Consider the following 24,122-nt stretch of genomic DNA (forward strand, 5'->3'; position numbering starts at 1 on the left):
TTTAAGCAGATATTCCTTCTGCTTCAAATTACCTGGAGTTTCTCCAGATTCCTGGAAATTCCAAATTTTAATCAGAAACTGGGAAGAAGAGTGTTAGCTCTGCTTTTTCCAGTGCCAGCTCACAGCGCCAGCCTGAGTCCTGCCTCAAGATTGGAAAGGGCCGAAGCTTTTCTCTGTATCCTGCAGAGGTAGGGGCTGAAATATTTTGATGCTGTGCATATAAGGCAAGATGCATCTCTTTCTTGGGGATGCTTACTGAGTGTCGAAGATGAGGGAATGTGTATTCTCTGCGTGAAATTGTAGTTTGTGCCAGGCACACTCAAACCAGTGTCATCTAGATGCCTGGAAAAGTTCCCCTGAGTGAGACAGAGGAGCTCCCTAATAAAAAGCATGGTTTATTTTTCTTCTCACTTTTTGTCCCCTTCCAGCAACAAGGTTCTTGTACAGTCCATGCCAATGTTAACTCTGCAAACTCACTGGTGTATGCCAAGCAGACATGCAGATTGCCAGGTTTGTAACTGCTGCTTCCTTGATTCAGAATTGCTTGGTGTATCACAACAATGACAAATTCACATTGAATGTATTCAGTTCTTTAGGGTCTTCTACTACAAATGTGAAGGCCCTGATAAAGTTGCTGAAGCACAGTTCCTAGAATCCTCCTTCTCTGACCATACTTCCAAAAGATGTGGGGAATGGGGAGAACCCATCAGGCACAGCTAAGACATCCAAAGTAGAGGGGATGATAGGACTTGCAATTCAACATTTGGAGGAGCACAGATTGGCCATCAGAAAACAAAAATGATCACAAAGTATCAGTCAGGTTAGATATGGCTTCCAGAATTATTTATAGTGGAATGGAATAAAACATTCCTTTATATACGCAAATCAGTGACCATGATGCAACTGTGGATAACCACACAATGAGACCATCACTACCAGCAAACTCCAAATTGCTACAGGACAATTTGCACCAATGCATTTTTTGCATGGGCAAAATGTGTTCATTACTCCATTACAGAAAATAACATTGATGCAGGCTGTTATACTCGCACCCTTTCATTTTTGGAATAATCTAATATAAACCTATATGTTATCTTTATGTTTTTAAAAGCTGAGAAAAAGGAGAGACCTCCTGATATGTGTGCTGGTTGCCCCATCAATATACCACTGGACAGCCCAGAAGTGAAGAAGCTTCTAGAAGCTGCTTTGAAATCATATAATGAAAAAAGCAACAGGGACTTCTATTTCAAAGTTGTAGCAGTCCTGAAAGCTACATCACAGGTTTGAATTCTGCCTCTACCACTGTATTGCAACTCAGATAAGAAAAAGTGGGTTTGAATTGGGACAGTGGTCTTTTGATCTTGATCACAGCATCATAAGGTTGGAAGAGATCTTGGAGGTCTTCTAGTCCAACCTCCTGCCCAATGCAGGAATCCTCATATCATCCTGGAGAAATGACAATCCTATCTTTTCTTGGAAACCCCCAGAAATGGAGCACTCACAATGCCAGGAGACAGGCTGTCCCACTGCTTAATAGCTCTCACTGTCAGGAAACTTATTTTAAGTTTGGATCTCCCTCTATAGAGCTTCCACCCACCGGTTCTTGTCCTAGTCCTACCTTTGGGCACTATGGAGAATATATCCACACCCTCCGTACTGTGACATTCCTTCATGTATTGAAAGACTGCTATCACATGTCCCCTCAGCCTTTCCTTCCTCAGGCTAAACATACCAAGTTCCTTTAACTGCCCTTCATAGGATTTAACCTCCAAGCCCCTTACCATCTTTGTCACTCTTCTCTGGACTCTTTCCAGTCCTTTTTTGTATTGTGGTGACCAGAATTGGACACAGTATTCCAGGTGCAGTCTGAACAGTGCAACATAGAGCATGAATCCCTTTCCAATTCCTCTGGTCTTGTACAAAATTGATAGTGGAAGACTGTCAGGTGAAGCCCAAGAAACTCCACGAGACAGTTCTGGAACAGCTCAGTTACTTTATTAGCTCACACCTGCTAGACAGAATCTCGGCAGACTAACTCCAAACTCCCCAAGCCAGCAACTAAACACTACCAATTCCTTAGGGTGGTGCCAGTCTCATCTTCTTTGCTTTCCCATGCTCACGCTGGGGGCTGAGGAGATGCTTCTGTCCTTGACCCCTCTCCTTCCATTCCATCACAAAGACCAATGATTTCCATGTCTCAAACTTTCCCAACTGGATGCCTCTAGATGGGCTGGAGCGTCTAAGGATTGCAGCCTGAAGTGTATCAGACTGAGAAGGGCCACCAGGGTGCAGAAACTCTGTGTTGGGGGATGATGACTCTGACAAAGCACATATTTGTGAGTGCTTTGATTTCCTGACATCTCCAGTCAGGGCTGGGAAAGATGCCTGTCTCAAACCATGGAGAGTCCTGCCAGCCAATGTCAACTTCCTGGATCAGGAGGCTCTCCGGTCAGTCACTCACACCCTGGTCATCTCTCAGTTAGACTACTGAAATGCGCTCTACACGGGGCTACCTTTGAAGAGTATCTGGAAGCTACAGCTGGTTCAAAATGTGGCCGCGTGGACAATCTTGGGTGCCCCAAGAATGGCACATATAACACCTTTACTTTACTTTACAGACCCCGTCAGCAAGAGAATGTTGGCTGGTGGAGGCCAGGAGGAGAGCTTTCTGTGCCATTGCCCCTGCCCTTTGGCATATTCTTCCTCCAGAGGGGCGTCAGGTCCCTACCCCCTCAGCTTTCCAGAAAGGACTAAAGTCCTGGCTCTGCCAGCTTGTGTGGGGCAACAAGAACTTTAACCAATCCTGGGGGTGACTGATGCCTGGATCACGCTCCCCAAGCTACTTGCCAATTAACATCAATTCTTGGACTATATTTATTTATCATTTATTCAGGACTATTTTACAGTATATTGCATTTTTAATTGATTTTAGCTTTTCTGTAAACTGCCCAGAGTCATTTTTTACTGAGATGGCCAGTGACAAATTTGATAAATAAATAATAAAAAAAACTATATGGGACTGATAGATCAGTGGTTTGACTTCATATATGGCAGTTTCTTCCATGCTTCTAAGGCAGCAGCAGACCATCTTTCCACGGCCCTTTCACTTGCTTGCTTTCATTAGAATCATGGAGAAGGAATGGGTCCCTGAGGCCATTGAACCCAGCATGAGCTAACCTGACAGCAAGCTAAGGTTTTTGTTCTTCATGCTTCATGCTTCCCAGCATCCAGTATAAAAGCCAGTCATTTTTTTCCTTTCAATTTCAGGTTGTGAATGGAATAATATATAAAGTTGACTTCAAAATTCAGCAGACAAATTGTTCCAAGGCTGTGGTTGAGAAGCCAAATGAAGATTGTACTGCTGTGGAAGACGGTGTAAGACATTGGGACTAGTTCAAGAGGAATGTTTTACTTAAGAGAACAAGAGTTCATTTTAAAGCAGATTCTTGAAACAGATTGTTGGTGGGAAATGTTGCAATTCTTTATGGGTGCATATAAAGCCTGGAAATAATCTTTCTGATAGGACAATCCCATGTATGTCTGCTCTTTAACTGGGTTCACCCAACATGCTAATTGCTAAACCCAAATCCCAGGTTAACAAAACTCTTGTGCCTAAACAAATCATATGATGGCTTATCAGGATGATGTGGTTCACCTAACAGGCTAGGACAATCCCACAACATGTCATAAGGGTTAGCCTTCAGAAAAGTGCAGTCTTTCTAATTATAATTATTCTGCATCGTATTTTGTTTTTATGTCAACGTTCAACAAGAGATGAGTGTTTCCCCCTCTGTTTTGTTTGGGTACAGGAACTGTTGTACTGCTCTGGCTCGGAGTTTCAGGAATTCTCAAGTGAACTGCAGTCAATAATCGACCCTCTAGTGAAGTGCAGTGAACAACAACCTTTACAGGTACTCAAATCTGCCTCCACCCTCTCCCCTATCACTTTCTCTTCCAGGCACAGGATGTGATTATCAATGTGTGACCTTTCTCAGTTATTCAGATATTAAGATAACAAGTAGTCCTCAACTTACAACCACAATTGGGATTGGAATTTCCATCGCTAAGTGATGCAGTCATAAAGCATGATGTCACGTGACCACATTGCTTAGTGACAGCAATCCAGGCAGTCCTGGTTGCTATCATAACCCCAGGACACATGGGTCGTTAAGCAGGAAGAGGTGGGAGTCCCAGGTAAGGGGCACAGCGGTGCCACCAGGGGGAAGGCCTGGGACAGCCGGCACAGGCCAGAGATGAGGTGGGGGAGGGGGGCGGTGCAGTGCGGCGCAAGCTCAGGATGGTGAGGGAAAGAATATGCTGTGACTCAAAGGCTTCCTGATGTGCCACAGCTCTGGGGCTGCAAGAAGCCACAGCCTCCCCTGGAAGCCCCAATAGCACGGCACAAAGCCTGGCCCCAGCCCGGCCCAGCAGCACAGTGCAAAGGGACTTTCCTGGCACGCCACGGCTCAGGGGCTTTTTGCAGCCCCAAAGCCACGGAGTGCCAGGAAGTCCCTTTGTGCTGCGCAAAGCCCAGATCCAGCCTGGCCCAGCAGCATGGCACAAAGGCGCTTCCTGGTGTGCCACAGCTCTGGGGCTGCAAAAAGCCTCTGAGCCACAGTGCAGCACAAAATGGCAACGCCCCGGGAAGCCCCAACAGCGCGGTGCAAAGCTGCCATGTCCCAGGAAGCCCCAGATGCCCCAGCCCAGTCCCAGCTGCAGTCGCCCTCGCCACCCTGTACTCTGAAGCCCCTGTTGCCGTGCACTCCACTGCCCCAGCTGACCTTCGCTGTCTTCTTGTTCCCGCTGCTGATGAAGCATGCCTGGCCTGGCCCTTTGCAAGGAAACTGCTGGCCATGTGAGGCTCGGCACAGTTAGGGCCTTTTTTCACACACCTGCCTTGAAAAGGGCCCTTCTAGCCAGGTCCTTCTTTCACACTGGTGCAGCTGGGGCATTCTTTCATGCACTTGCCTTTTTCAAGACAGGTGCATGAAAGAAGGCCCTAGTTACACCAGTGCAAAAGAAGGAACCTTCTAGCCAGCGATGCGCAATTTGGACAAGGGGCAGGCATGGCCTCAGAAAGAAGGCCTGGCATGGCCAGCAGCTGCTTTGTGAAGGGCCAGGCCAGGTGCACCTCAGCAGCAGCAGCAGCAGCAGGAAGAAAACAGCGAAAATCAGCTGGAGTGGCAAGGCTGGCAGGAGTGGCAGGGCCAGCAAGCGCAGGGCAGCCAAAGGGACATAGCTGGGGGGGAGATAAACGGGTGGGGGGAGTTGAAGCGCCCCTGTGGTTGTAAGTGGAGGAGGGCTGTGAAGCGTCAGAATTTTGATCATGTGACCATGGAGGGTGCAGCAATGGCCGTAACTTCAGGGACCAGTCATACGTCCCTTTATTCAGCGCCGCCGTAATTTCAAACAGTCGCTGAACAAATGGTCGTAAGTCAAGGACTACCTGTAAAACAGAGGAAGTGATAGACAAGGACAGAAATTCAGAGAGGGGAACTAAATTCAATAAATATCACTATTTCAGATACTCTGTCAGGTCATGAATTACATTTAAGCTTTTCCCCAGTAAACTTTATGAAAAATCTTTTAAAACTTTTTCTGCTTCACCTAGCCTATTTGGATAAATTCTATTCATCCTAGACTACACTTTTAGCAATGATCCATTTATACAATTCATTTTCTTTCATTCTTTGTAAGTAACTTTTCACATAGGATTAATCCTTTGTGTAAAAAAATGGAGGATTTTAGGATATACATTTGGGTCAAGAGCTTCTAGGACTTTTAGAAAAGGTTCTGGGTGAAAACATCATCAAATGGGGCTTTTAAATTGAGGTACCTCCACTATCTCAATTTACTCCTCTATGTTGTGCCAGATGTTGGGACAAAAAAAAGAAGACTGCAGTCTACCCAGCTGAGAAAGTAGTTTCACAGTGTTTTGCATTTCCTCCCAATCATCTATTTGCAACTGCTCCACCAAATATGTCAAAATATATAGGACTATATTTGCAATGTTTGAACACAGAGAATGAAGGCCCATAAAAACAACCCAGGAGCACCATCAGTTGTTTTCTAATTACTTTATTAGAACATATTCTGCAAGCAACATACAGTACATCCACTCACACACACACACACACAATATACACTCCTAAAAGAAAAGTAGAGAGAAAGAGAGAGTGCCCTTTTCCTCCTTCCAAGTGGAAGAAAGAGTTGGGAGATTCCAAGCAGTTCTTGTGGAAGAATCCCAGCTTTGCCAAAACCATGTTTCCCCCTTTTATACTCTACAGAGATCATGGTACCCATGCTAGTTATTACAAGTTGTGACATTCTATTGTGCTTTCATCCCTTTTCTTCCTATTGAGATGTGTTAGTTCCTTTCTCCAGGAAATGAAGGTTTGTGTAATGGTGTGTGGGAATGACTTTGGGAAACAGGCAGAAGAGCCACAGCCAAGGGAACAGTCAGATCAAAGACAACTTAGCCCATAGGAGTGTCGGCGGGGCAAGCATTTCAGAGGGGACTCTCCCTTGTTTCTTGGCCTATAGAGGGGATGGGGGAGAAATGTACTTTCAGACTTGCAAGATTCTGTTAATGTAACCTTACAATAATGTAGAATTAGCTCAAGTGGCTGTGCTTCCTGTCTGGACTACCACACAAGGCTGACACCAATCTTGCAAATCTGAAAGTACATTTCTCCCCACTCCACTCTACAGCCCAAGAAATTAGGGAGGATCCTTTCTGAGACACTTTAAGTTGCCTTTTATCCGACTATTCCCTTGGCTGTGGCTCTTCTCCCTGTCTCCCAACGTCATTCCCACATACTATTACCGTTTATTAGTACCAGCCATGAAGTCATGATAGATGTTTCTTTCAATCTGGTTCCATTGATCAAATCTAAACGGTGCCAATTGATGGTTTAGTCTGTGTTCTTCAACTCTCTTATCTTGTTCTTCCCGTTCTTCCCCTATCCTGGTCAGCTAGTAATAGATATACAGTATAAGAGCATAGTAGGATTCAGACACAATGTAATACAATGATACATATAGAGAGGAGATTAGAGAATGAAGATACACATTTCATCTCAAGAGTCATGGAACATGATGGATTCTGTTTCTCAACAGTGAAAAGTGAGTTCACCCAACTCCTGCATAGGTAAGTGTGATGCCCCACTTAACACGTCACAGATAACCTGATGTCTCTTTTTGCTTCTCTTTCTAGCACTCCGGAAGCTATATTCAAGTAGTAGGAGAGCTTTTGTCCATTTCACAGGAAGGCAGAATTAATGCAGGTGGGTACATTTTAAGTTAACATTCAGAAAACCAACAATTTCCACCTTGTCACTTAACCTCGAATGGAAATCCAACCCAAAGGGAGGGCCCCAAGTTGCATAAAGCTGCTAGTGATAGTGAAGAAAAAAATGAGTGGCCAACGCAACATTCAAAAGCATCAATATTCTTTCTATCAAGGAAGTGATTGCCTGATCTTTGTAGGTTTAGATACATCACACCATCTGAATATGTTTTCCAAGGCCTTCATTGCTACTTTTCCAAAAGATAAGTCTATGGTATATTTCTTGACTGATGGTTCCTTTATTGTTGATTGTCAATCCTAAAAGGCAGAAGCTATCTACGCTTCATATCTTCATATCTAAGGCAATTGTTCTACCTGTTATCATTAGTTTAGTCTTCTTTATATTTAATTGTGGTCCTGTTTTTTCACTGTGCTCCTTGACTTTTATTTCTAGAGCTTGTAGGTTACTGTATTTGCATGTTCAGCTCTCAGAGTAGTGTCATCAGTACAGAGCAGGTTGATGTTTCTTTCTCCAATGTTAAAGCCACCTTCATCTTCTTCTAATCCAATTTCCCTCAATATATATATTCATCATATAGGTTGAATGACTATGCAGCCTTGTATCATTCTTTTGCTGACCTACAGCCAGTCTGTTTCTCTATGTTCCGTCTGGACTGTGGCTTCTTGACCTATGTATAGGTTTTGCATGAGGACATTGACAGGTTCTGGGATTGCCATTTCCCTGAGTACATTCCATATCTTGATATAATTGACACAAAGGCCCTTTTATAATCAATGAAATATATATTGACTTATTTTTGGTATTCTTTGGCTTTCTTAATTATACAGTGAGCTTCAGGAATAATGTCTCTTGCTCCTTGACTTTTTCTAAAGCCAGTTTGAACATCTGGCATCTCCCTTTTCCTGTAGATCTTCTCTCTCTCTCTCTCTCTCTCTCTCTCTCTCTCTAAATTCTAAAAAATCCTCAGATCTTCCTCAATAGCATTTCAAATGCCATCCAACCTGAGGGACCCATCATCCAGCACTATATTTTTGTTTGTTTGTTTGTTTGTTTATAGGGTAGTGACACTTGTGTCCATTATTTGTATGGCTGCCTAATTCACAAGAGTGACTCTGGGCAGTGTACAGCACTTAATTAAAAAAAAACAAATATATATTAAAAAGAGTCATTATTAAAAAACTATAACAACTGTAAAAAAGCACATGAAACAAGAGAGGAGGAATATTGTCAATCATTTTATATTTTCTATCCATGTAACTCTCTTGGTAAAATACAGAAGTGGTCTACCATTGCCTTCTCCCATGCAACACAAATTGATGCCTTTGCATTGTCATTAAAGTGATCATCTGACTCCACCATCTTCCTATATCGCTGCTACCCAATACAGATGCCTGTTTGCATTAGCTGAGCAGCCGGGATGACCTTCATGCCCTGTGTCACCCTGCTGGTGACACTTGTGTCACTACCCTATAAATGTCTACTCAAAAGTACTTCTTAATTCAAACAACTAAAAGCCAAGTGAGGGTGAAGAAATCCCTCCAGGATTATTGGTAAGTACTTTCATGAAAAATAAAGCTGTCTTCGAGTCAAGCTTCCTGGGGAATGCCTCCACACAGTTTTCTAGGCAGCCTTATAGAAGTGGTTTGCTACTGCCTTTTTCTGGGACATTTTTCAATTTCCCAACTAGACCAATTACCCTGAATTTCGAGACAGGGCTCTTCCTTCTGGTCAGGTTGATGTTGTTTCATCCTGTCCTTGAGATGGGAGGAATGTAGGTCATTATAAACACCATTGCCCTCATAGTCCAGTTTTACTGCATCTCTGGAAAGAAGGTAGTAGCATTGTTGCTCTCACAGAAAGTAACAGGGCAGAGATTGTTCAGGGGAAAAAACAGGAAGGCTGAAGGAATCAGAGAGTGGATCCAAGGAGATGGAAAGGAGCAGAGAAGAAGCCAGACAAATAGAGAAAAAAATTAATGCCTCTCCTTTCCTACTTTCCAATGCCCCTGCTTGCCTTCCTGCTGTGTAATGTCTGCTGGGAGGCAGTCCTGCCTGGTGCATATTGCCATAAAGGTGCAGAATTCTTCAGCTACCTAGGAGGGGATCCTTGCATTGGGCCAACTGAATGTCACAAATTGCTGAACTCCAAAGGCTCCTACTCCATGAGACCTAGAATGTCCACATGGAGGTGTTCTGATTTCCCATGGAAGAGAACACTTTCCTGCCAGATCACCTTGGACCAGTTTCAGCCTCTTTCAGTAGTGGGCTAGCAGGAAGTTGGAAACTCTGTTATGAGGACATCTTCAGTGACCACTACATGGGCATTTTGAGATGGGTCAAGGAGGCTACATGGAGGAGCCTATAATCCCTCATCCAAATACAAATACTAGCTGATCATGGTCATCTTCAGGGATGAACTATGATGTAGCTTAATGAAACTGCCCCTGTTCTACTTTCCAAGCTTCTGTTTCACCTTTCTCCTAGGCTATAAGAATGAAACAAAGTGCTATTTATTTAAGACATTTAGTAACAGCCCATCTTTCAATAAAACATACAGGGCAGCTATGTGTTACAAAATAAAAACAGCTAAACAGGAACAGCTGCTAGTGACACCAAACATACCAAGGAAAGCATGCTGAAGGTGTTAACCCTATTTCACACTGACTTCTAATTTTATTTGCAATATAATTGTCAGCAGCATTAAATAGCCAGGATATTGCTACACCTTGTTTTTCAAAATTAAAATTCAAAATGACAAGAAATGCACCTCTAGTTCTCATGCCTAGGAAAAGTTCCTCTTTGTGCTTGGAAAAGACCAGTTGGAAGGCTAGGACCAGATCTCTCTTCTTTTTATATACTGTACATGTGCAAACTGCCATATATGCAAAAGTAATAAACCACAGTGTCGAAGGAAGAAGGTATAACATTCTCTGCATCTCTGTAGTAAGATGGGCGGTGACAAATTTGGAATATAAATAAATAAATAAAACATTTAACCTACCATTAATTTCTTTTGGCTTTTTGTAAATTATTAATTATTTGCTTTCAGGCCGGGAGAAGTTACTGTCAATGGATATTGAATGCATGGGTTGCTGGCATCCCATTCACCCTGAGAGTTTGGAAGTGCTTCCTATCGTGAGATACACCATAAGGCAATTTAACAATCACAGTAAACACCCTGCCTTATTTGAAGTTGGGCAAATAACAGAAGCCTACGTTCAGGTTTGTATATGTTTTAATAATTCCCCATCTTAATATTACAGAATTAGATTATTTGGATACACATATAGTTAAGTCTAGAAAAAGCTGAATGCCTGATTGGCAAAAAAATGGGGGGAGGCAAATTTCCTCCTTTTCCTCCTGTGTATTTTATATTTTGAAACCATCATATAATGTATAAGCAAAAACAAAAATCAGCCCTGCCAAGTGTTGGAAAACCAGGCAAAATATAAATATAATTCTGAGAGTGATGGTACAGTTTTATTTAATCTAATCTCTTTTCTCCTAACAAGGTACTTTAAAGAGTTCTATGCAACTTCTCTTAAATTTTCTTGTAGGTGGTTGCTGGGTGGAATTACCATTTTGAATATTTGATAAAAGAAACAAATTGTTCCAAGAATGAATTTCCAGATCTGAGTCCAGCATGTAGACCCCTTCTTGGAGGTGTAAGTGAATTTCTTTTATATCATACTTCTAAAATAAATTGAAAGAGAGAGAGAGAGAGAGAGATGGAGATGGAGATGGAGATGGAGATGGAGATGGAGATGGAGATGGAGATGGAGATGGAGATGGAGATGGAGATGGATGGATGGATGGATGGATGGATGGATGGAGATGATATGATATGATATATGATAGAGAGGATAGAGAGAGAGAAGGTAGAGAGATAAGGATAGATAGAGATAATAGATAAATAGATGATAGAAAGAGAAAAATAGAATATAGATACAGAAAAATAGATACAGATTATAGATCGGTGATAGAGATAGATGATAGATAAATAGATGGATGATAGATAATAAAGATAGAGATGATATAGATAGGTAGATACATAGAGATTATATAGATAGATGATTGGATAGATAGACAGATAAATAGAGTATGCAAGTGTTTGTGTGTGTGTGTGTGTTTGTATGTATTTCTGAACACTGTGAAGAAGCCTTAAAATCACCAAATATCCATTTCAAAATCTGTGACACAGCTAAAACACTGGACAGATTTGCATTTACAGATTTACAACCATTGCAGTTTGCATCTTTGCTCTCCATTTACAACAGTAAGACCGGGGAAACACAGAGAAATATGAATAATGGAAAAATACAACTTACAAATAACTTAGAAAAAGGAAACGGCTGCAGGCACACCAGCTGCCCTTTCCAATCTGCTGTGGGTGAGCACATGCAGACAAATAGACACTTTTTGCGTATATGGTAGAAAGAGTAAATAATAGGTTATTCTCCCTAAAACTGCAAATAGACAGAGAGATTTGGAGCTGGAAGGAAAGCTTGTTCTGACTGAATCTCTGCCAGGAGAATTGTGTGCAGGTGGCAAAGTGCTCTTTCCTGTGGATGCGTGTTATCTGGGATGAGGGAATGCGTGTTCTGTGTGTGAGCTCATACTTTGTGTCAGCTACACTCACAGCAATGTCATCTGGATCCCTGGAAAAATTGCCCTGAGTGAGACAGAGGAGTTCCCTGATAGAAGCATGGTTTATTATTCTTATCACTGTTTGTCGTCTTCCAGCAACAAGGTTCCTGTATAGTTTATGCCTACGTTGACCTTACAAACTCACTAGAGTATGCAGAACAGGCGTGCAGATTGCCAGGTTTGTAACTGCTGCTTCCTTGATTCAGAATTGCTTGCTGTATCACAACAATGACAAATTCACATTGAATGTATTCAGTTCTTTAGGGTCTTCTACTACAAATGCGAAGGCCCTGATAAAGTTGCTGAAGCACAGTTCCTAGAATCCTCCTTCTCTGACCATACTTCCAAAAGATGTGGGGAATGGGGAGAACCCATCAGGCACAGCTAAGACATCCAAAGTAGAGGGGATGATAGGACTTGCAATTCAACATTTGGAGGAGCACAGATTGGCCATCAGAAAACAAAAATGATCACAAAGTATCAGTCAGGTTAGATATGGCTTCCAGAATTATTTATAGTGGAATGGAATAAAACATTCCTTTATATACGCAAATCAGTGGCCATGATGCAACTGTGGATAACCACACAATGAGACCATCACTACCAGCAAACTCCAAATTGCTACAGGACAATTTGCACCAATGGGCAAAATGTGTTCATTACTCCATTACAGAAAATAACATTGATGCAGGCTGTTATACTCGCACCCTTTCATTTTTGGAATAATCTAATATAAACCTATATGTTATCTTTATGTTTTTAATAGCTGAGAAAAAGGAGAGACCTCCTGATATGTGTGCTGGCTGCCCCAACCCATTACCACTGGACAGCCCAGAAGTGAAGAAGCTTCTAGAAGCTGCTTTGAAATCATATAATGAAAAAAGCAACAGGGACTTCTATTTCAAAGTTGTAGCAGTCCTGAAAGCTACATCACAGGTTTGAATTCTGCCTCTACCACTGTATTGCAACTCAGATAAGAAAAAGTGGGTTTGAATTGGGACAGTGGTCTTTTGATCTTGATCACAGCATCATAAGGTTGGAAGAGATCTTGGAGGTCTTCTAGTCCAACCTCCTGCCCAATGCAGGAATCCTCATATCATCCTGGAGAAATGACAATCCTATCTTTTCTTGGAAACCCCCAGAAATGGAGCACTCACAATGCCAGGAGACAGGCTGTCCCACTGCTTAATAGCTCTCACTGTCAGGAAACTTATTTTAAGTTTGGATCTCCCTCTATAGAGCTTCCACCCACCGGTTCTTGTCCTAGTCCTACCTTTGGGCACTATGGAGAATATATCCACACCCTCCGTACTGTGACATTCCTTCATGTATTGAAAGACTGCTATCACGTGTCCCCTCAGCCTTTCCTTCCTCAGGCTAAACATACCAAGTTCCTTTAACTGCCCTTCATAGGATTTAACCTCCAAGCCCCTTACCATCTTTGTCACTCTTCTCTGGACTCTTTCCAGTCCTTTTTTGTATTGTGGTGACCAGAATTGGACACAGTATTCCAGGTGCAGTCTGAACAGTGCAACATAGAGCATGAATCCCTTTCCAATTCCTCTGGTCTTGTACAAAATTGATAGTGGAAGACTGTCAGGTGAAGCCCAAGAAACTCCACGAGACAGTTCTGGAACAGCTCAGTTACTTTATTAGCTCACACCTGCTAGACAGAATCTCGGCAGACTAACTCCAAACTCCCCAAGCCAGCAACTAAACACTACCAATTCCTTAGGGTGGTGCCAGTCTCATCTTCTTTGCTTTCCCATGCTCACGCTGGGGGCTGAGGAGATGCTTCTGTCCTTGACCCCTCTCCTTCCATTCCATCACAAAGACCAATGATTTCCATGTCTCAAACTTTCCCAACTGGATGCCTCTAGATGGGCTGGAGCGTCTAAGGATTGCAGCCTGAAGTGTATCAGACTGAGAAGGGCCACCAGGGTGCAGAAACTCTGTGTTGGGGGATGATGACTCTGACAAAGCACATATTTGTGAGTGCTTTGATTTCCTGACATCTCCAGTCAGGGCTGGGAAAGATGCCTGTCTCAAACCATGGAGAGTCCTGCCAGCCAATGTCAACTTCCTGGATCAGGAGGCTCTCCGGTCAGTCACTCACACCCTGGTCATCTCTCAGTTAGACTACTGAAATGCGCTCTACACGGGGCTACCTTTGAAGAGTATCTGGAAGCTACAGCTGGTTCAAAATGTGGCCGCGTGGACAATCTTGGGTGCCCCAAGAATGGCACATATAACACCTTTACTTTACTTTACAGACCCCGTCAGCAAGAGAATGTTGGCTGGTGGAGGCCAGGAGGAGAGCTTTCTGTGCCATTGCCCCTGCCCTTTGGCATATTCTTCCTCCAGAGGGGCGTCAGGTCCCTGCCCCCTCAGCTTTCCAGAAAGGACTAAAGTCCTGGCTCTGCCAGCTTGTGTGGGGCAACAAGAACTTTAACCAATCCTGGGGGTGACTGATGCCTGGATCACGCTCCCCAAGCTACTTGCCAATTAACATCAATTCTTGGACTATATTTATTTATCATTTATTCAGGACTATTTTACAGTATATTGCATTTTTAATTGATTTTAGCTTTTCTGTAAACTGCCCAGAGTCATTTTTTACTGAGATGGCCAGTGACAAATTTGATAAATAAATAATAAAAAAAACTATATGGGACTGATAGATCAGTGGTTTGACTTCATATATGGCAGTTTCTTCCATGCTTCTAAGGCAGCAGCAGACCATCTTTCCACGGCCCTTTCACTTGCTTGCTTTCATTAGAATCATGGAGAAGGAATGGGTCCCTGAGGCCATTGAACCCAGCATGAGCTAACCTGACAGCAAGCTAAGGTTTTTGTTCTTCATGCTTCATGCTTCCCAGCATCCAGTATAAAAGCCAGTCATTTTTTTCCTTTCAATTTCAGGTTGTGAATGGAATAATATATAAAGTTGACTTCAAAATTCAGCAGACAAATTGTTCCAAGGCTGTGGTTGAGAAGCCAAATGAAGATTGTACTGCTGTGGAAGACGGTGTAAGACATTGGGACTAGTTCAAGAGGAATGTTTTACTTAAGAGAACAAGAGTTCATTTTAAAGCAGATTCTTGAAACAGATTGTTGGTGGGAAATGTTGCAATTCTTTATGGGTGCATATAAAGCCTGGAAATAATCTTTCTGATAGGACAATCCCATGTATGTCTGCTCTTTAACTGGGTTCACCCAACATGCTAATTGCTAAACCCAAATCCCAGGTTAACAAAACTCTTGTGCCTAAACAAATCATATGATGGCTTATTAGGATGATGTGGTTCACCTAACAGGCTAGGACAATCCCACAACATGTCATAAGGGTTAGCCTTCAGAAAAGTGCAGTCTTTCTAATTATAATTATTCTGCATCGTATTTTGTTTTTATGTCAACGTTCAACAAGAGATGAGTGTTTCCCCCTCTGTTTTGTTTGGGTACAGGAACTGTTGTACTGCTCTGGCTCGGAGTTTCAGGAATTCTCAAGTGAACTGCAGTCAATAATCGACCCTCTAGTGAAGTGCAGTGAACAACAACCTTTACAGGTACTCAAATCTGCCTCCACCCTCTCCCCTATCACTTTCTCTTCCAGGCACAGGATGTGATTATCAATGTGTGACCTTTCTCAGTTATTCAGATATTAAGATAACAAGGGCTTTTTGCAGCCCCAAAGCCACGGAGTGCCAGGAAGCCCCTTTGTGCTGCGCAAAGCCCAGATCCAGCCTGGCCCAGCAGCATGGCACAAAGGCGCTTCCTGGTGTGCCACAGCTCTGGGGCTGCAAAAAGCCTCTGAGCCACAGTGCAGCACAAAACCGCAACGCCCCGGGAAGCCCCAACAGTGCGGTGCAAAGCTGCCATGTCCCAGGAAGCCCCAGATGCCCCAGCCCAGTCCCAGCTGCAGTCGCCCTCGCCACCCTGTACTCTGAAGCCCCTGTTGCCGTGCACTCCACTGCCCCAGCTGACCTTCGCTGTCTTCTTGCTCCCGCTGCTGACGAAGCATGCCTGGCCTGGCCCTTTGCAAGGAAACTGCTGGCCATGTGAGGCTCGGCACAGTTAGGGCCTTTTTTCACACACCTGCCTTGAAAAGGGCCCTTCTAGCCAGGTCCTTCTTTCACACTGGTACAGCTGGGGCATTCTTTCATGCACTTGCCTTTTTCAAGACAGGCGCATGAAAGAAGGCCCTAGTTACACCAGTGCAAAAGAAGGAACCTTCTAGCCAGCGATGCGCAATTTGGACAAGGGGCAGGCATGGCCTCAGAAAGAAGGCCTGGCATGGCCAGCAGCTGCTTTGTGAAGGGCTAGGCCAGGTGCACCTCAGCACCAGCAGCAGCAGGAAGAAGACAGCGAAAATCAGCTGGAGTGGCAAGGCTGGCAGGAGTGGCAGGGCCAGCAAGCGCAGGGCAGCCAAAGGGACATAGCTGGGGGGGAGATAAACGAGTGGGGGGAGTTGAAGCGCCCCTGTGGTTGTAAGTGGAGGAGGGCTGTGAAGCGTCAGAATTTTGATCATGTGACCATGGAGGGTGCAGCAATGGCCGTAACTTCAGGGACCAGTCATACGTCCCTTTATTCAGCGCCGCCGTAATTTCAAACAGTCGCTGAACAAATGGTCGTAAGTCAAGGACTACCTGTAAAACAGAGGAAGTGATGGAGAAGGACAGAAATTCAGAGAGGGGAACTAAATTCAATAAATATCACTATTTCAGATATTCTGTCAGGTCATAAATTACATTTAAGCTTTTCCCCAGTAAACTTTATGAAAAATCTTTTAAAACTTTTTCTGCTTCACCTAGCCAATTTGGATAAATTCTATTCATCCTAGACTACACTTTTAGCAATGATCCATTTATACAATTCATTTTCTTTCATTCTTTGTTTGTAAGTAACTTTTCACATAGGATTAATCCTTTGTGTAAAAAAAATGGAGGATTTTAGGATATACATTTGGGTCAAGAGCTTCTAGGACTTTTAGAAAAAGTTCTGGGTGAAAACACCATCAAATGGGGCTTTTAAATTGAGGTACCTCCACTACCTCAATTTACTCCTCTATGTTGTGCCAGATGTTTTGACAAAAAAAAGATTGCAATCTACCCAACTGAGAAAGTAATTTCACAGTGTTTTGCATTTCCTCCCAATCATCTATTCACAACTGCTCCACCAAATATTTCAAAATATATAGGACTATATTTGCAATATTTGAACACAGAGAATGAAGGCCCCACAAAAAAAACCCAGGAGCACCATCAGTTGTTTTCTAATTACTTTATTAGAACATATTCTGCAAGCAACATACAGTACATCCACTCACACACACACACACACACAATATACACTCCTAAAAGAAAAGTAAAGAGAAAGAGAGAGTGCCCTTTTCCTCCTTCCAAGTGGAAGAAAGAGTTGGGAGATTCCAAGCAGTTCTTGTGGAAGAATCCCAGCTTTGCCAAAACCATGTTTCCCCCTTTTATACTCTACAGAGATCATGGTACCCATGCTAGTTATTACAAGTTGTGACATTCTATTGTGCTTTCATCCCTTTTCTTCCTATTGAGATGTGTTAGTTCCTTTCTCCAGGAAATGAAGGTTTGTGTAATGGTGTGTGGGAATGACTTTGGGAAACAGGCAGAAGAGCCACAGCCAAGGGAACAGTCAGATCAAAGACAACTTAGCCCATAGGAGTGTCGGCGGGGCAAGCATTTCAGAGGGGACTCTCCCTTGTTTCTTGGCCTATAGAGGGGATGGGGGAGAAATGTACTTTCAGACTTGCAAGATTCTGTTAATGTAACCTTACAATAATGTAGAATTAGCTCAAGTGGCTGTGCTTCCTGTCTGGACTACCACACGAGGCTGACACCAATCTTGCAAATCTGAAAGTACATTTCTCCCCACTCCACTTTACTAATCTCATCTAAGATGAGGGAATGTGTATTCTATGTGTGTGAGCTCATACTTTGTGCCAGCTACACTCACGTAATGCCATCTGGATCCCTAGAAAAAAATTCCCTGAGTGAGACAAAGAAACTCCCTAATAAAAGCATGATTTATTCTTCTTTTCCCTTTTTGTCCATTTCCAGCAACAAGGTTCCTGCATAGTTGATATCTATATTAGTGGAAACTCACTGGTGACTACTCAACAGGAGTGCGAAGTTCAAGGTTTGTGACTGCTGTTTTCTTGATTCAGTACTGCTTGAGCACAACTTCATGGCTTTTTGTTCGCACAATTGGTTGAGTTAGTGGCCTTCCTGATATTGTTAGACTCCAAATCCTGGTAACTGATGTTGGTATCTACTGTTCAACATCAGGAAGAGCACAGACTGGCCATCTGAGGACAAGACCAATCAAAAAATATCTGTTGGGTTACATATAACTTACATATATAGTGGAACAGAATAAACCATTGCAGACCTTTGTATACACATATTGGAGACCATGATGCAATGAATAAGCACACAATGGGATCACTAACAGCAAATGCAAATTGCTACAGAACAATTAGTACCAATGCGTTTTTCAAATGGGCAAAGTTACAGGTAAAGTGTGTTCATTATTTCCATTATGAAAACAACACAGATACAGATTGTTATTCTTGAACCCTTTAGATTTTGGAATAATCTGTCTATATATTTATTTTTAACAGTTGAGGAAAAGGCTAAGTCTCCAGCTTATAAGTGCAGTGCTTGCCTCATGCCCATTCCACCTGACAGCCCAGAACTGAAGGAGCCTCTGGAAGCTATTATGAAATACTTAAACTGTTCTAAAGGTGTAAAAGTAACCAAAGCTACAAAACAGGTTTGAATTCTGCCTGTACCACCATATTGCAACTTAGATTTTTAAAAAAGTTGGTTTGGACCAAGAGAGTCACCTATTGAGTTTTCCCAACTCTGCTGGCCTTGTACAAATTTTATAGTGGAAGACCAGGGATTTTTATGTTTCAAATTTCCCTAACTTAGATGCCTTGCAGATATGTTAAAGTGTCTAGGGAACGTAGGCTGGAGGGCACCAGACTATGAAAGGCCAGCAGGCTGCAGAAACTCTGTGCTAGGGGAAAATGGCTCTAGCAAAGAACAAACATGTGGGCAGAAGATCTCAACTCCAGTAAGGGCTGGGAAAGACTCCTGTCTCAAACCTTGGATAGTCCTGACAGTCAACATCAACTATGTTGGGCTTGATGGATCAATGGTTTGACTTGATATATAGCAGCTTCTTACATGCCTCTAAGGCACCAGTAGACTATCCTTCCATGGCCTTTTCACTTGCTTGTTTTCATTAGAATCATGGAGAAGGAATGGGTCCCTGGGGGCCAATGAACCCAGCATGAGTAACCTGACAGCAAGCTAAGGTTTTTGTTCTTCATGGTTCATGCTTCCCAGCATCCAGTATAAAAGCCAGTCATTTTTTTCCTTTGAATTTCAGGTTCTGTCTGGAATTATTTACAGAATTGACTTCATAATGCAGAAAATCTATTGCTCCAAGCCTGAGTTCCAGCATCCAAATGAAGATTCTACTGCTGTAGAAGATGATGTAAGACGTTAGGATTAGTTCCAATAGGAATATTTTACTTAAGAAAACAAGAGTTCATCTTTAAAGTGCATATTTGAAGTAGAAGGTTGGTGAGAATTTGCAGTTTCAAAGCTTAAGCTATTAAACTTTGAAATCATCTTTCTGATAGGGCAATCCTATGTATGTCTAGTCAAACCTAAACCATAACTCAGTGGCTGAGTTCCACCTTAAACTATCCAAACCCATTTTAGCTTACTAAAATCCAGAGTTTGTTATTAGAAAATATAGTAAGAAAATAGTACTGGGATATAATTAAGTGAAGTCAAGTTATGCTCCACAAACCAGTTTTTCCCAACTTGGTGCTTTCCTGATAGTGAAGACATAATTCTGGTCAGCTGGAAACCCCAGGATCCCAACATGTTTGCACATCCCCACACTGGGAATGGTTTCTGAACACGTGAACACCCATACCCACATACACTGATGTGGGAGTAATAACTCAGGATTTTGTTGTTTTAATTTATACTCCCTGCCTCAACTTGTCAAATGAATTCATGTTGCCCAAAGAAACAAATCGTAGACAAAAGTCTTAGAATTGTTGAGAACATAAGTGAAACTTCAGCCTTCAGAAAAATGCACAATTTTCCAAAACAACACTCAAATTATAATTATTCTGCATCATATTTTGTGTTCATGTCAATGTTTGACAAAAGATTATTAGTCTTTTGCCCCTATATCCAAGTCGGACAACTGGGTTACAGGTCAAGATCACTACGGATCTCCACCAGAGTTTCCTCTGACTTTGCCCTGTCCAGGCATAGTTCATAACTTCTGGAGGATGTGGAGGATAAAGCAGAGTTTTATGTGATCTTTTGAGTCTTTTATTATAATTACCCCCTGTTGGAGCATAATCTCTAAAGCAAATTATGTATGAAACTTTATCTTGGACTACTCAGAGGGAAGACAGAGTAAAAGAAAGAGAAAGCCTTGTAAATTATCTGAACCCCCAGAAATAAATGTAGTTAAGGTATTGTATTGGCATCCTGAAAGTTATACCAAAATGTGTGGGCTTTAACACTCCACTTGAAGATTACAAATGAATATAAAGAAATTGGAAGGTTGTGAAATTTGTCATCTAAACTAGATAGTGTCTGAGGAATATTATAAAGAGAAAATTTGCAATTTCAGACTATGCTCTTAAAGTAATAGCTCCTTCTTTGCAGAGCTTCTGCAAGCACTTACTGAAAGCTGTTTACAAACTGACCTGATGAAGGAAAATCTCAGATACTAAAACAATAGTCCTCACTAGAGATGTTTATAAACAAAAGGGGGTATGTCCAGTAACTGAAGATGTGGATGTGTACATTAAATCTCAAAAACAGTCAAGAATTACTGACTTTTTCTCCAGGGGTATATCCCCAGTAAATTCCAATGACCAGGGCAGTGACAGAAAAGAAAATGGAAAGGAAAACAACATGCCATACAAATGGTCTTTTGGTCTTTATCACTCTCGGACAAATACCACCAACATCATAGATAAGAGGTCCTCCAATATTCCAAATATTGCTAAGGAAATATCTATTGCTGAGAGGCAGCTAAACTCTGAGACTACAGAAAAACACATGGACAATAGCATTCTCACGGTACAACCATCTTCAATAAGAACTCAATCTGTAACAACAAAGCCCCTTACCAAGGCAACTTCAACACTTTCCACCTTCCACCTTCTTCTGAGGACTAAGAAAAAGTTCCATGCAGAAGGTGGTACTTGCAACTAATGAATGCTAAGCTGGCATTTATCAACTTCCCAAAATCTAGAGGCTTCCTCTCAGATGGAATGAAGATTGCATTTGGTGTATCTACTTCAAACTTTCACCCCACTTAGACTTGTTTCAGAGGATATTTTAAAGGTGGAATACTTGTACTACAATGGTGTACAAGAGTACTGGTAACTTCTGACTCTGTTAATATGGCACAAATAGTTTATCAATTTAAATACCTCCTTCAGACAAGAGGGCTTGGAGTAACTAGATGACCAGTGATGAGTGTGTCCCCTTCTGTTTTGTTTTGGTGACAGAACCTGTTGTTCTGCCATACCTTGGCTGATGTGAAACCCGGGAAGTCAACTGTCATACATCTAATTACCTGCACAGACCAACCACCTTTTCAGGTATTCTAATCTGTCTCCATCCTTTGCCCTATCACTTTCTCCTCCTAGTGCAGGATATGATTACCAGTGTGTAAGCACAGAATTTGGTGTACTTCCCAAACAACTAGTCATCAGCGTTTGCAGATATTCAATTATAAACAGTTATGAAGATAATAAGTTAGAGGAGGTGGTGGAAAGGGGTAGAAGTTCTGAGGTAGGAATTAAATTTATCAAATGGTTTATCTCAAAAATGGTTAAAACTACAACTGCATTGCAGCCTAGCAAACTTCAGCAAGGGCAGCTGTTGTGTGCATTTGGACCACAGTTCCCATAATAAGACTACCCTCCTAGCCCTGATGAGTTGGCTTAGTCTCATAAAGAAGTCTTAGGGGCTCAGTCCTTACAGTTCTCAAAGTTCTTGAAGTGCCATATGGTCCTCATCGCCTTCCAAAAGTTCCTGGACACACTAGAGATTATGTTCTGCCCATGAGTGGCTGCTCCCTTTGTAAATATGGTTGCGTAGCAAAGTTGCTGCCAAGCTCAAGCGATGGTGCCGTTCAGCACCCAAGCTGAACTCCAAGCAGGGATCAAGCTGAATTGGGTGGTTTAACATGGCTTGTAGTCCTGGAAGCTGGATTTCAGCCCTCTTGCTAGCTGTTGAACTTGCCCAGAAGTTGCTTCCTTCCGTCTCTTCCTCTTTTCCTTTTCTCCCATTTGTCCACCCACCCTCTGGGTTGGTTTTCCCTTTTCTAGGCTAAGTTCATGGGTGGGGAGATGTGCTAACCTGACCTTCTATGGACATTGGCATGTCCTTGAAAAAAACAGGGTGTGACTAAACCAGCCAGCTTTATGGGTTGAATAGTTGGGTGTGACCAAAAACTGGCTGGGACACTGGTGTAGATGCCTGTAGGATGAGTCTATACCAGTCTGTCTGTCTGTCTGTCTGTCTGTCTGTCTCAATAGGTTGGGAGTAGGGAATTGAATGCTTTCACCATAAGTTTCCTGGTAGAGCCTTGCCAAATTCTTAAGTCTCTTTTGGGGTGGGGTGGGGGGAGTCATGAGCTGAACCTAGCTTTGGGGAGAATGAGGAGGGTGATGTTTCTGTCTCGCAGTAGCCACTCCATGTTTTCAGCACTGCTTTTCCTAAACGCAGAGGGCACTTTCAACTTCACTCCTCTCTCCTCACATACCTCCCTCCTTTTTAGCAGACTTGTTCTACCTGTTGTCATTTTAGTTTGGTCTTCTTTATATTTAATTTTAATCCCATTTTTTCACTGTGTTCTTTGACTTTTAACACTAGAGCTTGCAGATTCTTTGCATTTTCAGCTATCAGGGTAGTATCATCAGCATTGGGGGAGGTGGGCGGTTGAAAAAATTTAATAAATAAATAAATAGCGCAGATTATTAGGTTTTTTTCCTTCAGTTTTAAAACCATGCTCATCTTCTTCCAGTCCAGCTTCCCTTAATATATATTCAGCATATAGGCTGAATAAATAAGGGAAGAGTGTGCAGCCTTGTTATACTCCTTTGCCGACCTGAAGCCAGTCTCTCTTGCCATGTTCTATCCGTACTGTGGCTTCCTGACCCGTATATACGTTTCTCATGAGATTTAACCTCCCCATTTCCAACTAAGAATCCCAGGTATTTAAATTCTTGAAATCCTAGATGGCACTTAGTAGGGTTGACTGTACATCCTGCTTTCTTCAATTTGATTACTTTTTCTCAATGTCTCAAATGGTCTTCCCAATTTGAGCTGTATACCACATTATCATCTAAGTAGGCTTCACACCATTTTCCTTTGCCAGGTAATAGCTTGTCCATAAGAAATGTAGTAGAACCTCTGAAATGTAGAAGCTTCATGTAGCCCAAAAGACATTTTAGTATACTGAAATTGCCCTTGGAGTATGGCAAATGCAGGCTTTTCTCTTGAAGCCTTCTCTAATGGTATTTGTCAATACAAGTAGTCCTCAGTTAATAACCATTCATTCAGCGACTGCTCAAAATTGTGACAGTGCTGAAAAAATGGACTTATGACCTGGGCCCGAAGTTATGGCCATTGCAGCGCCCCTGTGGTCACATGATCAAAATTTGGGGGCTTAGCAGCCTGCCCACACTTACGACTATAGGGACACTGCAACTCCCCCCCCACCTATCTTCCCCCCATCTATGCCCTTTTGGCCACCCTGCACCCTGCCTTGCAGGTCAGCAAGGCTCAGCAAGAGGCAGCGTTCACTCACTCCCCACAAGCAGCAGCATTTGCTCTCACCCCACCATTCATTCACTTCCCAACTGCCTTCTCTCCCAGTTCCCCAGACCAACCTTTCTCCTTTTGCATCACACTAGTAACCCTAAAATTGGCCAGCCAGCCCATTTGCCCCCAGCCATAGACACATCATATCACCTTTCAGTCTCCCTGCTCTCACTTGGGTGTCTGGAGGCAAAAACACTCACCAGCCAATATATCTGGTAGCAATCAGGAAGAGGAACAATGCCTTTGAGTTT

The 24,122-nt window shown here is 42.6% G+C and overlaps 1 protein-coding gene across 2 annotated transcripts in view; it reads left to right on the plus strand.

The window, feature by feature from the left end:
- LOC112542810 (uncharacterized) overlaps nucleotides 1-24,122 on the plus strand; it is a 38,999-nt gene that overhangs the window by 13,575 nt on the left and 1,302 nt on the right. Inside the window, exons 6-20 of one of the 2 annotated variants that reach the window (XM_088132131.1) lie at nucleotides 429-510; nucleotides 1,112-1,281; nucleotides 3,268-3,375; nucleotides 3,810-3,911; nucleotides 7,217-7,286; nucleotides 10,359-10,531; nucleotides 10,867-10,974; nucleotides 12,053-12,134; nucleotides 12,723-12,892; nucleotides 14,879-14,986; nucleotides 15,421-15,522; nucleotides 18,046-18,124; nucleotides 18,609-18,760; nucleotides 19,385-19,492; nucleotides 21,549-21,641. In XM_088132131.1, the coding sequence (XP_087988257.1) occupies nucleotides 429-510; nucleotides 1,112-1,281; nucleotides 3,268-3,375; nucleotides 3,810-3,911; nucleotides 7,217-7,286; nucleotides 10,359-10,531; nucleotides 10,867-10,974; nucleotides 12,053-12,134; nucleotides 12,723-12,892; nucleotides 14,879-14,986; nucleotides 15,421-15,522; nucleotides 18,046-18,124; nucleotides 18,609-18,760; nucleotides 19,385-19,492; nucleotides 21,549-21,641 (1,707 nt within the window). The remainder of the gene's footprint in view (nucleotides 1-428; nucleotides 511-1,111; nucleotides 1,282-3,267; nucleotides 3,376-3,809; nucleotides 3,912-7,216; nucleotides 7,287-10,358; nucleotides 10,532-10,866; nucleotides 10,975-12,052; nucleotides 12,135-12,722; nucleotides 12,893-14,878; nucleotides 14,987-15,420; nucleotides 15,523-18,045; nucleotides 18,125-18,608; nucleotides 18,761-19,384; nucleotides 19,493-21,548; nucleotides 21,642-24,122) is intronic. The other variant, XM_088132132.1, reaches the window with a different exon arrangement.

The sequence above is a fragment of the Python bivittatus genome, unplaced genomic scaffold (genome assembly GCF_059951505.1).
Source record: "Python bivittatus isolate LINGU-HERP-01145 unplaced genomic scaffold, Pbiv_v1 ctg000980_np1212, whole genome shotgun sequence".
NCBI lineage: Eukaryota > Metazoa > Chordata > Lepidosauria > Squamata > Pythonidae > Python > Python bivittatus.